We start from the raw sequence: 14,166 nt of genomic DNA, 5'->3' as shown, positions 1-14,166 counted from the left end.
GACATGTCTTTCACTAACAGGTCTCATGGCACAAAGTTATATCCAGCTCTTCCCACACAGCTATTCCTACCCATTGCACTTATTAACCAGAAAGCCTTCTAAATGTTATTCTAGCAAGAATTAAGCAAACACATTGTGTTTTGCAGATCATATTCTTTAGTTTGCTCTTTCATATCCTCTTATTCACATTATCACATTATGTTCCCTCTTCTTACGTGCATTTCCTCTTCACAAAGCTCTTTAAACAGCTGCAAAGGGGGAGGGACCATTACGCTCAGGAAAACTCCACTTTGCAGAATGCTTCTGCCAGGTCCTACTGTCTGTCTCTTTCCAGGCATTTAATACCTCCAAGATTCAGGTTTGCTTTTACATCTCTTCCTTGCACATCCCTGACAACAGAGCCTATTGACAGCTGTCTTAATTGAAGAACAATAATTCACGAGGAATATGTACACCCTCTTTCTCTTTGTAGTGGGCTCCTTTTATTTTAACGGTAAGTGATCTTTTCTTTCAGATACAGTTTGCAGAGCTGGGATAGCTTTCGGGGCTAGGAGGCATGACTGTGATATAAGCTCTCAGGCAATTTGTAACTATCATCTCAGTAGGTTGTAGACTTTAAGAGGATGCATTAAATTGATTATTTTAGTGTTGTTTCTGGCTTGTTCAGTAGCAGCAAATCCACGATGGATACAAAGAGACAGTAAGTTGGACATAAAATGACAGAACAGTAGGAGATGACAATCATAATCACTAAATAATATCCCTTTACACTAAATAATATCCCTTTAGAAGCTGCCAGGATCATCTGTGAAGGGAAAAGCCGGTACTGTGCTGAGAGCAAAAATATTAAAAATGAACCATGACATGAACTATAAATAAGGCAGATCTTATTCTTCTGCAATTATTAGTTTAAGTTCATACATCTTGCAAAGCTCATACTTCCCAATTGTTTGATTAGTATGTAAATAGTTTAAATTAACTTGAAATATGTAAATAAATGCTAAAAAAACCACAAACCTACATTAAGAACATTTCCTTTTGTCCACTAGGATTATTTGCCTACGTTTTAGCCAACACGCACAGCCCAACAGCAGGATGAAATAGTGCATTTACCGTGGGAGCTTCTTCCCACAGAGAAACCCCACTGAAGTGTGTAGAGTGAAACCAGCTGAAACTGAATCGAGACAAAAATGACATCTTTCCCATAATTACCTGTGCATCCCACAGCTGTTTTGCTTCTTCAGTCACTGAAAGGCAATTTTAGAAAACATCTGCTTTGTAACAAATGAAGTGAGGATCTGCTTTAGATTCTTAGATTACACACCTTTAAACCCATTAGTATTTCCTTTTCATTTGTATTAATCACAGTGTAGAAATCAAAACAATCTTTAAAATATAATAAATGCACCACTACTTCCATTGGAACAAGAAGCGTTCCAAACTATCGTAGGGTGCTCTAAGAGGCTGTATAAACACCTTTACACAAGAATATGCTGAGAAGTAGCAACATTATGAAGTATTTTCAGAGAAGATAATGGGATTGTCTTATTGCTGCTTCTTGCTTGCTCTTTACTAAGTACAGTTGGGAATTTGCTATGTCACCATTGTCCACATAAGTTATTTGTGAGAGAGGAAAGAACAAAAATGACAACATATTCTGCAATACATTATTTATAAACAAAAGCTATTTCACCATTTACTAAAAACAACTGAAGTCTGGGAAAAGGAGGAAATGTGCCTTATGTTCAGTCTTGCAATTTAGGCAGCGACAACAGTGCACTTGCCTGTATTTGTCAACACTGCTCCTTATTCTGGTTAGTGGAAATCACTCCAACATACTTGTCATTAAACAGAAAATAAACAACATAGCACAGGATGACTGGTTATTGTATTTCATATATATTTAAGTTAGACCATGTAAAAGGGAAACTTTGCACAGGGGAGTGAATGAAGTCTGGTTCTGTTTCTTTTGCTGTGAAAAATACTCCTCATACTCCTGCAGAGAAAACAAACTTACTGCAGAATGTGTACTGCAAGTTATGTGGCAATTTGCTCTCTTTGTCATGGAGCAGATGCGTAGCGTGTTCAGTGGAGCTAAAACAATTTCCCCAGCTTAGGATCCTCCCCAATGTGCTTCCACTATTATTGCTTTCAGTACACAAAAATACTCCACCCCCCAATTAGGCATGCTTCATCATTCTTGGTAAAATAATTTGTCTAAAAGCAGCGGTCTACCCTCTGCAACATTTCTGGTTATTACTGCTATTTGGAAAACTGGTTTGCAAGGAAACTGTGCATTTCCATTTCTCCCAACTGTGAGATGAAAAAGAGGAGTTTCAAATGCATGGCTACTGACATCATGAAATGCATTTAAAGAGGAACTTGAGTGCCTGGTAAGTTTGTTTTCATTAGGTGCCATCTGGTTAATATAGAGATTGGTAACGGAAAATAGATTGTAAAAATTATACAGGAATCACTGGTTTTTACGTTATTTACAGAGATGGGATTTAGCAACCTTTAAGGCAGTGCACTGCTGACATCTAGTGGTACTTGATTCAAGCATCTGAATGAGATGAGCGTAGCTGCTTCAATCTTCATTTCTGATTAATAAGTTAATCAAAGGTTGCAATAGGATGACAATTTTATAAGGAATTATTCATTACAGGACCCCTTCCCCTAAGAACAGATAGTAATTTCTTAAAGGGATTCATTATTTAACAAATAATTTTTTTCTAATTAAGTGGTGGCCTGTCATTCATCTGCAGGAAGCCTATTGACAGAGCCAGTACTTCGAGACCTGAGCTCTTCTCATCAAACATGCAGGCCCCGCTGTATGTTCTGATTTGCAGACCAGATGACTGTGATTACTATAACCAGGTTTCAGAGAATAGGATTATTACAAATTCAGAATTAGCTTTTTGCAAATATTCTTCTTACTCACTGTTAAGCAAAAACTCCGTATGTTAGAATATTTACAGGAGAAGATGATGACACATTGAAAGCATATTTATCAATTCCAACAAGAATTCACTGGTTTTGCTAGCAGCATTCAGTGACCACCGTATGAAACAAACCAAATTACTATTTATATTTGAATTATAGCCATCAGTTTATGTCATTTACACATGCAACAGCAATAAATATTTGTTAAAACAAGCCAAACCCGAACCAACACTAAAAAATAAGTTCAGCCAAGATTCTCTCTTTAGCTACCACAAGGCTTCTCACCTATCCTTATAAATACAGAACGATTAATTCCCAGCATGTGGTGCCCCATTTCCTTCACAGTATCAAATATAGCTTTATCTTGATTGCAATATACAAGAAAAAAACAGAATCTGGAGCTTAGCAAGGATCAGCATAGCTCTAGCTTGATAAGCCTTTGATTAGGCAGGCTTACACTGAGAATAACTGTAATATTAAAATATCACATGGGACTAGAGCTTTTATAATGACTTGCAGGGACATAGAGAGCAAGCGTAAATCAAAAAACAAACCGACCCGACAAACACAGATGTATTCATCCCAATTTGTTTTCCCAAATGGTACCTGAGATGCCTGCACTGAAGAACAATGCTATGTTAAGCATATGTGACAAAATTTGTGCTACCAATGACATAGTATATGCTGGCTTTAAAAGAATTAAAACAAGCTTGGTGTTTATCTCAATCTTTCCCCTTGAGTAAAAGCTGTTCTTAGATGTGAAAAATCTGTTCAATTATGTTTCCTTGTAAAAGGAAAGTCTCCCCCCTCTCTTAGTGTGTCAGAAACAATAACTTCTTATAGTGTTTTTAAAATCTGATTGGAATTCAGAAGTACCAATTGTCAAGAGAGACATGCTCCCCCTAGCACGTTCAGCCCAGTTCACAGGGAAACTAGGCACCTTCTAGAAGTACACACAGTCTTCTGCTGCTTATGTGATCCTGGCCTTTTGATGTCTGCCTTTCTCTGGATCTCATGGATATGCTACAACATAAAAACCAGAACAAATTCATGTACCACGAATTTAAAGTACTCGCATGGCCAGTGGTTTTTACTGTGTGGAACTGCTCTGGGGCATAATGAAGCAAGTATGCTGTAGGGACACTATCTTCATTTTGGCAGTATCTAGGGTTAAATGCTCTTTCCTAAGGAAGACTCATTCTATCAATTGGATGAAAGTCTGCTTTCATTAACACCTGTGTCCATCACTGTCAGCCATATAACGCAACACAGAATTAGTCAACACACCACAGAACCTCTCTGGTCAGTTCTGTTGGCAGGATGTTACCTGGACCGTATAGTCATCAACATTATGTGGTCAATAGCAGTTTAAAAAGTCCACTGGAATGGCTTTAAAAAGTACATGCAAGAACATAGCAGACGGATTTACCTTTGGGGTTGTGTCGTAAGCTGTTCTGCTGCATGGAGAGTGTTCAGGCTTGTTTGATAGTATTCTGCAGATACTATAATCTGCAGTCACTGAACTTCAGCTTTGGCCATCTAAGATTTACAGTATTTGTGCTAGACCATAAATCAAGTTTTCTTTTCACATAAAATAAGGGTCACACACTGCTTCAGGTTTTCAAATAGAATAATTCTGAAACAGAAACATGACTAGACATCAAAGAGCTCTCAATCACTAAAAAACTCTTATGACTCCTCGAGCTCATTCCACGGCTTCCCCTACACAGACCAGAGTCTTTCAGTCTGTACGTGTGCCTGTAACTCTGCTTCCTGCAACACTAATGAGAGAAGTCACAGCTGGACTCTCTGCATTTGGAGTGTTGAAACATTCTTCCTCTGTTATTAAGCAGGTGGCTTGCTCCCAGTTTCTATTTCAGAATGTACTCCCAAAAGTATCCATCAATTTGAGCTTCCCATTTTACGGTGAAAAAAAAACCCAAAGGGTTCTGATTTATCTGCTTTGATCTATGCTCTGTGAAAGGCAGTCAACTCCAGCAGAATAGATACTGGTGCAAGCCCCGTATCTTTCTGTTCACACAAGTCTACAGTCTTTACAAAATCAAAAGCCCTCATTATTTAATGAAGACAATCTGATGTGCAGAAATTCTGTGATCCCTACATCTTGTCACTTGGTCTCCCTCCTATAATCCTGTTATGTGATGTTTTACAGGAAGCACCGCAGCGGATGCTGAAGAAAAGCTAATGAGCCACCTACTGAGTCCTGACAGGTACAATAAGTTAATTCGACCAGCTGTCAACTCATCCCAGTTGGTTTCCATAGAACTGCAGGTTTCCCTGGCACAGCTCATCAGCGTGGTAAGTTCAAATTAGGCTATGCCTTTTAATTCATTACTACCTGCACAGCACTCTAAGTAAAAGACATACTGATACGGCTATGTTCCTGTTATTTTCTAGTTTATTTAAGAATACTTAGTAGTACATGAAATTTACTGGTTTTATACTTCAGAATGCAGCTGCAACAGGGAGATCAAACTATGCCTAAGCAATAAACAACAGCAGCCAGATCTTCATTCAATAAAATTCCATTGATCAGAAAATCAAAACCATTCCACTGACTGCAGTACACCTACAGTAAGTTACAACAGGTCAGGATCTATCCTGGACTGTGTACATGATGCTAAACCATCTTCTGCTGCTTGCATCAAAGCAATGCGGTTGACTGGCCTGAAAAGAAGCTATGAAGCCAGATCAAAATCTCATGGCATATCTGCAAAGAATTGTGAAATGTTGTAAAGAAAAAGACCCATTAGTTCCAGCTGGAACAGCTTAACACGGCTAAAACAATCCTCATGTAAGCAACTCCTCATATTCAATAGAAATCACTTCAATGGGGCTAGAATACATTTTCACTCACAGTGTTAGCAAGTGTTTAACAGCTCTTCCAAGGTACAAATACACACCTCAATACCAAGAGAGGTTTAGCATTAACTGCAGTGGGAACAAGATCCAGCACAGAAGTGGAAATAATTTCCTGAATCAGGGCTTTCATCTCTGCTGCTCTCTCCCTGGATGAAAAAAGAGGATACAGATGACTGCGTTCCTGCCAGAGTTTGTGTATGGGCCAGTGACTGGACTGCTGCGAGTTTGGAGACCTATATAATTTATATTCTGAAATTCAAGGGAAAAGAGAGATACACTGATGGAACATAGGGGAAACTACAAAAATACGAGCTTCCATACACACGTGCAGACTGATTTTTACGGGATATACTGTCATGTATACCAGATGACTCTGGGACAAGTGCTCCCTCTCTCCTGGAACATGCCACCTGGACACAGACACGGCTCCTCACACAGTGCACTGCCGCCACTAGCACGGTGTCCTCCCAGATTGCAGGTTCTGGGCATAAAAAGCAAGGCGTCTTGCCCCAGCAGGCCCCAGAAATCAACCACCTAAACAGAGTAGATGTATGGGCAAGGATCAAGAATGGCACAACTCAGTCGCTGTTCCTCACTCTTCAAGCAGAAAGCACAATTAGGCATCTTATAAGCTCTAACAACCCCAAGCATCTCCAGGATCAGAGAATTAGTTTGTTTTCCTGCAGAAATCCTCCTGACTCTTTGACCTGCTACCTTTTCCCTTCAATAGAGCCCAAATCACACAGACTGGCTGCAGAGAGACTTGTCTTCTGGACTGCTGCCCAGAGAGACAGCAGTTCCATGAAGCAGAGCCTGCCAGCTGAGAGCTTACACGGCAGACCTCACATAAAGCTCACACAAGTTTATCTAGGTCTTTCTGGCAGTCAAATGTGCCTTCTGTTTCAAGTCAAATCCACAGGGACGGTGGAAAATAAATCAGCTTGGCAGAGTGGTGATAATTGTTCCCAAATAGCCATGCTCCCTTCAGTCACAACTGTCCTTGTTGAAAGCTACTTGGAGCTCTGCACTTGTGGGGTTACTATTTATCATCAGTACATGCACAAGACTGGCCATTTACCAGCAGCAAAATGCATGTCTTGAAATACACTAGACGAAATCACGTTGTGCAGTTGGAAATATCCTCAAAAGCCCACTGAATAAATCTCATTACAGCAATAGAGTGAATTATTTTAGAGGACTACTTTTTTCTCTCTTCTTCCCTGCAGAATGAACGGGAGCAGATAATGACCACAAACGTCTGGCTGAACCAGGTAATCAAACCCCAGAGGCATGCTCTTGCAAACCACAAATGCAACTGCTTTCACTCCATCACAGTGACTGTTTCGTTTGTGCTGATCTGGATACTCACATCACTACTGTACAATTCTTCTCTTAGGAGTGGATTGATTATCGTTTGGCTTGGAAGCCTTCTGACTATGAAGGAATAAACAAGCTGAGAATACCTGCAAAACACATCTGGTTGCCAGACATTGTCCTTTACAATAAGTAAGTAAAACTTCTGTAGTTTATGCCAACAGTGAACAAAAATTACCGTGCATCAAGAAACAAGCATGAAGTAGGTCTGATAAAATTCTAAAACTGAATTCTGTAACTTTTAGCCACTACCAAGTATATCTGACTGGGGTACTGGCCTCAACGATAATTTTAGTCAAATCATGGCTATGGTTAAAGAAATTCCAGAAGCCCTGGAGCACATCTGCAGTGCGAGCTGTTCCACCACCAGATCTGTGACAAGGCTCACAATTTAGACACAGATCTATATCAAACTGGATTATATGGAAAGCATGAATTGTAAGTACAAGCACAGCAATACACTGGTCACGCTTGCAAGAAGACCATACAACTGGAATTCTATTGGACATCTTAGGTTCTGAGCTACATTTTTGTCTCCTACTTCTTCCCCACCCCTTCCACCACAGACTCCAGGCCATAAATCTGTTACAAAACTCATACGTACCAGAACTCTACAAGTTAATATTAATTTACAAAACCGAATAATGTTCTGTTTTCATAAAGCACTAAAAAATCAATTATAAGAATACATAATAAATTTGTCAACACTTGACCCTGGTGCTTTACAGTACTGAGAAAAGGAAAAGGTTGGTGCTAGATCATACTTCAGTTCTTCTTTCAAGCTAACAGCTGACTGCCAAATTTGTTTCGTTTTGTTTTGAAGTCTCTAGCAAAGCTCTGAAGTGGATGATATCAAGTCTTTGGGAAAAAAAGAATAATCAAAACTTACAACATACTTTCATGATACTTTGAAAACAAATGAATTAATGAACACATGATGGTTTATGAACATATACAGATGGGAAACAAAAAATACCAAAAGTTTATATATAACTGAGTTAAGACCCTGGAATCCTACTACTGGAAATCAGATTTAAGAAATACTTAGAACTGTTGTATTAGACATAAAATAATTCAGCCAGTGGATTAGGATGTCTGGTCAAATCTTGTTCTGGCAAAATGTGTCCCTGCCCTCTGCTTCCTTCTTCCTCACTCCCGAGACGGCATCATTTGATGGATTACAATCCATTGGAAAGAATGGAAAAAACAGTTTTAGAAGGCTTCTTAAATGTGCCAGCACAAGCTTTTAGCCTCATCATACTGGATCTTTACATTAGTAAAAAGATTCAAATTAAAATTTTAAATAAAGGACAACCGCCCCGTAACTTTCTGCTGCTGAAGCAGTGTTTCATAGGCACCAGTCAGTTTAAGAAGGTGCTAAGAAAAATACAAATAGTATCCCCAGGTCCCACAGCTCTGTCCATACGCAGCCTTGTGACTGATTGACAGAGGAACAAACCTTTGAGTTTCCTTATTTGTCAAGAAAGACAGCCACTAATAGTTGCTCCTTCCTACTATAACACTTTCCTTTAGTAGCCTGATATTGGCTGAGTCTGAAAGGTGTTGCCTAGCACACTTAAGACCATGCAGTGAACATGCTGAGGAACACTAAATGTCAAGAATATTTATCAGCAATTGACCCTTTCACATTTCTACCTCAGGATACTTCATAGGTTAAACTGCCCTACGTTGTCTGCCCAGAAACACTGAACAGGAGAAAATATTGACCACACTGACAATGATCTTCTCCCTAAATTAAAGGGCCCATCATAACGTAGAAGACTTTCCTGCTGGAAGTGTGGCAGCAGGAGAAGATACAAAACCAAGATTATTTGTGGGGACTAAGAACACTGTGGCTTGTCTGTTCTGGTTTAATAATAAGTAAACATTAACTGGCGTAACATGGTAAATTATAAACAATATAATTACGTTTCCTCTGCCTACACTCTCCCTGCATTTCTAACTGATGCTGCTTATCCTTATTTCCCCCCATAAGTCATTTAGGAGTGTTGCTGCATGCTCTTACCAGTGGCTGTGTTCCAGATAAAAGGAATCTCTATTTTCATGCTGGATGATCCCATTTTTACTCGGCCTTCAGAGATGTAGTAAGCCTTAACTACTTTAACAAACATTTGCAAAATACTTCATGTTCTTTGGATGAAACAGAAATGCATATTTACTATTTAATAATAAATTTATAATTATTTTTTTTAGTATAGGACCAAATATCAACTCTCTGATTGAGAGAAATGCATACATTAGTCTCCCTGTCAAGGCCTACCACAAAGATTTCAAAATCAAAATATGACTAAACTTTGAGTTTAGAATCAACTGAGGCCCACAAAACCAAGAATACCAGAGCTCTCCTGTTTTGAACTACTTTTCCCCTCTTAATGTTTAATTATCTTCTCTCCTTTTTCTTTCCTCTTGCTTCATTAGTGCGGATGGCACATACGAAGTTTCACTATACACAAATGCAATTGTAAAGAATAATGGAAGTATTCGCTGGTTGCCACCAGCCATTTACAAGAGTGCCTGCAAGATTGAAGTTAAGCATTTCCCATTTGATCAACAAAACTGCACATTAAAGTTCCGGTCTTGGACATACGATCACACAGAAATTGATATGGTGCTTAAAACTTCCATGGCAAGTATGGATGACTTTACGCCAAGTGGAGAGTGGGACATCGTAGCACTCCCAGGAAGAAGGACTGTAAATCCTTCGGACCCCAATTATGTTGATGTGACATATGACTTCATTATTAAAAGGAAACCTCTTTTTTATACCATCAATCTTATCATTCCCTGTGTGCTAATTACATCATTAGCCATCCTGGTGTTCTACTTGCCTTCAGACTGTGGTGAAAAAATGACCTTATGCATATCTGTGTTGCTTGCTTTGACTGTGTTCTTGCTGCTAATCTCCAAAATTGTCCCTCCAACCTCTCTAGATGTTCCACTGATTGGGAAGTATCTCATGTTTACAATGGTACTAGTGACCTTCTCAATAGTTACCAGTGTCTGTGTACTCAACGTCCACCACAGATCTCCAAGTACTCACACTATGCCCCCTTGGGTAAAGCTGGTTTTCCTTGAAAGACTCCCAGCCTATCTGTTCATGAAGCGTCCAGAAAATAATTCTCCACGGCAAAAGCTGAGCAACTACAAAAAGACAAAAGCAGAGAATCCTTGTACAGAGCCAGCCGATTTCTACAAGAGCTCTACATATTTCTTGAATACAGCCTCTGCCAAAAAATACGATATGAAAATCACAGAGACTCTTGACAATGTCAGCAGTCATCGAGATTTTAGGTTAAGAACAGGCACAAAATTTTCTCCTGAAGTCCAAGAAGCAATTGATGGAGTCAGTTTTATAGCAGAGCACATGAAAAGTGATGACAATGACCAGAGCGTAAGTAAAAATAAGAAATCATCTTGGTCCTTCCAAACTTCATCTCCTGCCCTCCTGTGTAACACACTGTTCTTCAGAAAGCATATTTGAACTCCCTAGCTATTCTAAAATTTTTAGAGATATTCTAGCTAAACCTTATAAAAGGAAGTAATTTTTGCCATTAGAAGAACTTAATGAATAGCAATGTGGTAAATGCTGATACTCTCCCGGAAAGTAACATGGCTATTTCTACAAAGAGAGAATGTTGGTTGTTCAGTAAGTCACAAAACGCCCTGGAAAAAGGTGTGTTGACACATTCAAGATGTGATGCTTGACAGCGGAAAAGAAGTAGTATTCAGTGCCAGGTCAAAAAAAGAATATTTTCCCCCATTGTACTCAGTAAGACTGTGACTCAGCTCATGGTCAGGCCATGTTAACCAGAAACAACCTACCTGCTGCTCAAGCATTTATTTACCTGACTGGGCATAGGAGGAGGATTTAGTAAAGTTGGTAAAATGCCTTTGCAATCACCCTCTCTGGGCTAAGATATCTGTCCGTATGTGGCAAACACAATGGGCAGGCTTGAAATCCTAATGCCAGCAGAGCTGACACTTCTTTCATTTGAGTTAAATCAGATTTGTTACTGGCTATGAGAAGTACTTTATCCAGGAAGTGTTTAAGCAGTGCTGCTGCTGCCCTATTCACTTGCCCTACTCATATGCTACTAGCTGGCACACTGGAGCTGGCATAAATACAGTGTGAATAATGCTTGGAAAATCTCAGATGTTTCAGCAAGAACCCATGGTTAGGAAAAAATCATCCTCATATCTACCAGTGTCCTCTACCTGACCCAGATCCCGGTCAGATCCTACGTTCCCTATTCCTGTTGTGCTCTCCCTCCCTCAGACAAGCAGATTAAATAAAGTCTGGTTTCTGATCTTGCAGAACTCCCTTAAGGAGCATGTCACCGAGTAGCTCATGTTTTCTATTAACTGAAATTACTGTCAATATAAATAAAGATCAGCCATTAACATTAGACATGAGCTTGTAAACATTGAAACTGACTGAACAGAAGCAGACTTCACAGAGCAGAAAAAAAGTTTTCTAATAGCTCATAAATGCTTGCAAGAATGTGTTTCACACTAAAGGATATACAAAGGTTCCATCTGATAAAAATGGAAAAATTTTCAAGGGTATTTTATACGTTAAAAAATAATTGAATGCTTTTCACACAGTCTCCTCTGATATTACATGCCTCTTTTCTAGACTGGTAATTTTAATCTCTGCTTTCTTCTTTCATTATCACAGTCTGATAACAATTGTTCATGTACATTTGCTATTGTCTGATTTCAGAAATGCACAATTCCCATTAGCAGCAGTGCATATTAAAAGTGTGCACTGAAGGAAAAAATATGTAATGTTCTAATATAAGACATGAGATAACTGACAAGCATGGTAAGGTCATTGAGGTGAAGATGCCTCATGTGTAATTAGAATCAACGAGAGAGGAAAAAATAATCATTTCTGAGATGCAAATGACGATTGATATATTCCGCCTTTACAATATAACCTGATAGTCACTTCAGTTTGGGAACAGAATCTAAGGCCATGACTTTCACAGAAAACATATGCAAGGTAAAAAGGGATTTTAATAAAAGCAGCAGTATTAATATGCATTAAAACCCTTGATTAAGATGACTGCTGATAAGAAAAGAACGGTGAAGCTAACCTTGTTTAACAGCAGTAAACACCATCTATTTTTGTCCACTGAGATTAATAGCATCTGCAAACTAAAATTAAAGAAAATAAAACCCCTCAATTGGATTATACTGTGGGTCCTTCTACACTGGCTTCCACTCGGCACCCATGCTCAGTACCTGATGCATCCATGACAGCAAAAAAATATCTACAGTATTTTTCTCCATTGCCCTGGAGAAAAATGGTGGTAGGAAAAAAACCCCTTCCCGAGCCTAAAGTCAGTTTAATCCTTGAACCTTGAGACTTGCTTCCGTTTATTTTAATTAATAAAAACTCAGCATTAGCAAGAGGAAGAGCAAAAGAAGATGACAAATTGCTAATATCTTTAATTGGCTTTTTCTTCCAGGTCATTGAAGATTGGAAGTATGTTGCCATGGTAGTGGACAGGCTGTTTCTCTGGATATTCGTCCTTGTTTGTGTCCTGGGGACTGTTGGATTATTTCTGCAGCCACTTTTTCAAAATCACACCGCTGCCATGAACCCTTAGTTGTCATTTAATATTGTCAATACTTACCTAGATGTTGGGTCTCATTCTGCTCTCAGATCCCCTCTGTGAAATCCATAGAGATGCCAACTGAGTTGCTCTTACATCAGATTTGGAGTACGGAAAAGGAAAGTAGAACTTGACTTACTGCGATAGGAAGAGAAAACCAAAACAAACAGAAAACGATTATTTTTTTGCAACAAGTTCAGTACTTGTGGTAATATCGTGGCACTTTTTTCCATTATTTTGAAGTCTGAACATTACTGAGGAAGGCATTTACTGTACAATATGTCATCCTGGCTCACAAGAATTATTATTAAAAAAGTATTTTACATACATTGCCTCAGGAAGGACACTTTCTTTCCTTAGACTACTGCAATTTCCCTATTACAAAGAAAGTATTGCTATGACATTTATTTCCTTCAAATGCATCAAAACTATTTGTGTCTGATTTATAAAGAGCTTTATAGGTGGAATCACTGTTTAACTGTTCGAGTATGGTATTTAAAACTGAGCTGAGAAACAGAGACATACTTCTGAGGTAACAACTAATAAGTTTCTCATCTTGCCGTCAACAGAGGCCAAATTAATATACAATAAACAAACATTTATATACTCTGCTTATTGATGAAATATAAATAAAATGTAAAATTTTCCTTTATATAGATTTAGTCCTGAAATGTTCCTGTAACTTTAACAGCTCATGTAACTGGGGTACACATACACTTTCATGAATCTAAAGCTAAGCGCACAGGAAAACATCTGGAGAAGACAGCGGTGAAAGGCAGCTAGAATGAGAAGACACCTGAGAACAAACAGACCTGCATGTTTTACTGGGGAGATTTCAATGCAGGTTTAAGCATAATCCTCAACAAATTATCTAGGAAAGAACATAACACACGTATGGTCTTAAAGTCTTTGGCAAAGAACAGATCAAGGCCCTAGACTCCCATCACAGGACAATCCCAACACACTTTTTCCAGGTAGCTTGTAACCTGCAGAAAGATAATTGGGCTCCTGGTATCTTTCAAACTAAACCAATCTCAGCTTTTCCTTGGGATGTTGTCAGAACACATAACAATTTTACCACCACTGATAGGTACAACTAATGACTGGTGAATGAACTGTTAAAATCCACTACTGCCTGTGAAGGGGAATTGAGGCTCACCTGTCCCAGGGGAGGATTAGCTGGCACCTAAACCTATGTTCTTCAAGAAGCCATGGATGAAGACAGCTCCAGTTTTATTTATCCTCAACAAAACTGCACTAAATCTCTACCTAGATCACCATTCCCAGGCAGCTACAGGTAACTACATAGATTTAAACATAACAA

At 38.9% G+C, this 14,166-nt stretch overlaps 1 protein-coding gene across 1 annotated transcript; it reads left to right on the top strand.

Moving 5' to 3' along the window:
- Positions 1-306: 306 nt before the first annotated feature.
- Positions 307-12,836, top strand: CHRNB4 (cholinergic receptor, nicotinic, beta 4 (neuronal)). Its single transcript, XM_010184278.1, has 6 exons — positions 307-493; positions 5,117-5,262; positions 7,053-7,097; positions 7,223-7,332; positions 9,640-10,612; positions 12,696-12,836. The coding sequence occupies exons 1-6, from the start codon at positions 448-450 to the stop codon at positions 12,834-12,836; spliced, it is 1,461 nt and encodes a 486-aa protein (XP_010182580.1). The 5' UTR covers positions 307-447.
- Positions 12,837-14,166: the final 1,330 nt, after the last annotated feature.

The sequence above is a fragment of the Mesitornis unicolor genome, unplaced genomic scaffold, assembly GCF_000695765.1.
Source record: "Mesitornis unicolor isolate BGI_N332 unplaced genomic scaffold, ASM69576v1 scaffold490, whole genome shotgun sequence".
Classification (NCBI taxonomy): domain Eukaryota; kingdom Metazoa; phylum Chordata; class Aves; order Mesitornithiformes; family Mesitornithidae; genus Mesitornis; species Mesitornis unicolor.
Note: the sequence above shows the minus strand (reverse complement) of the source record. Positions and strands in the feature narration are given on the sequence as shown.

Bases quoted from the DNA above. Each gene is read 5' to 3' on its own strand.
- CHRNB4 (XM_010184278.1), top strand. From the start codon at position 448: ATGTACACCCTCTTTCTCTTTGTAGTGGGCTCCTTTTATTTTAACG. The intron at 7,333-9,639 runs GTAAGTAAAACT...TTGCTTCATTAG, and splicing joins GACATTGTCCTTTACAATAA to TGCGGATGGCACATACGAAG. The intron at 10,613-12,695 runs GTAAGTAAAAAT...TTTTTCTTCCAG, and splicing joins GTGATGACAATGACCAGAGC to GTCATTGAAGATTGGAAGTA.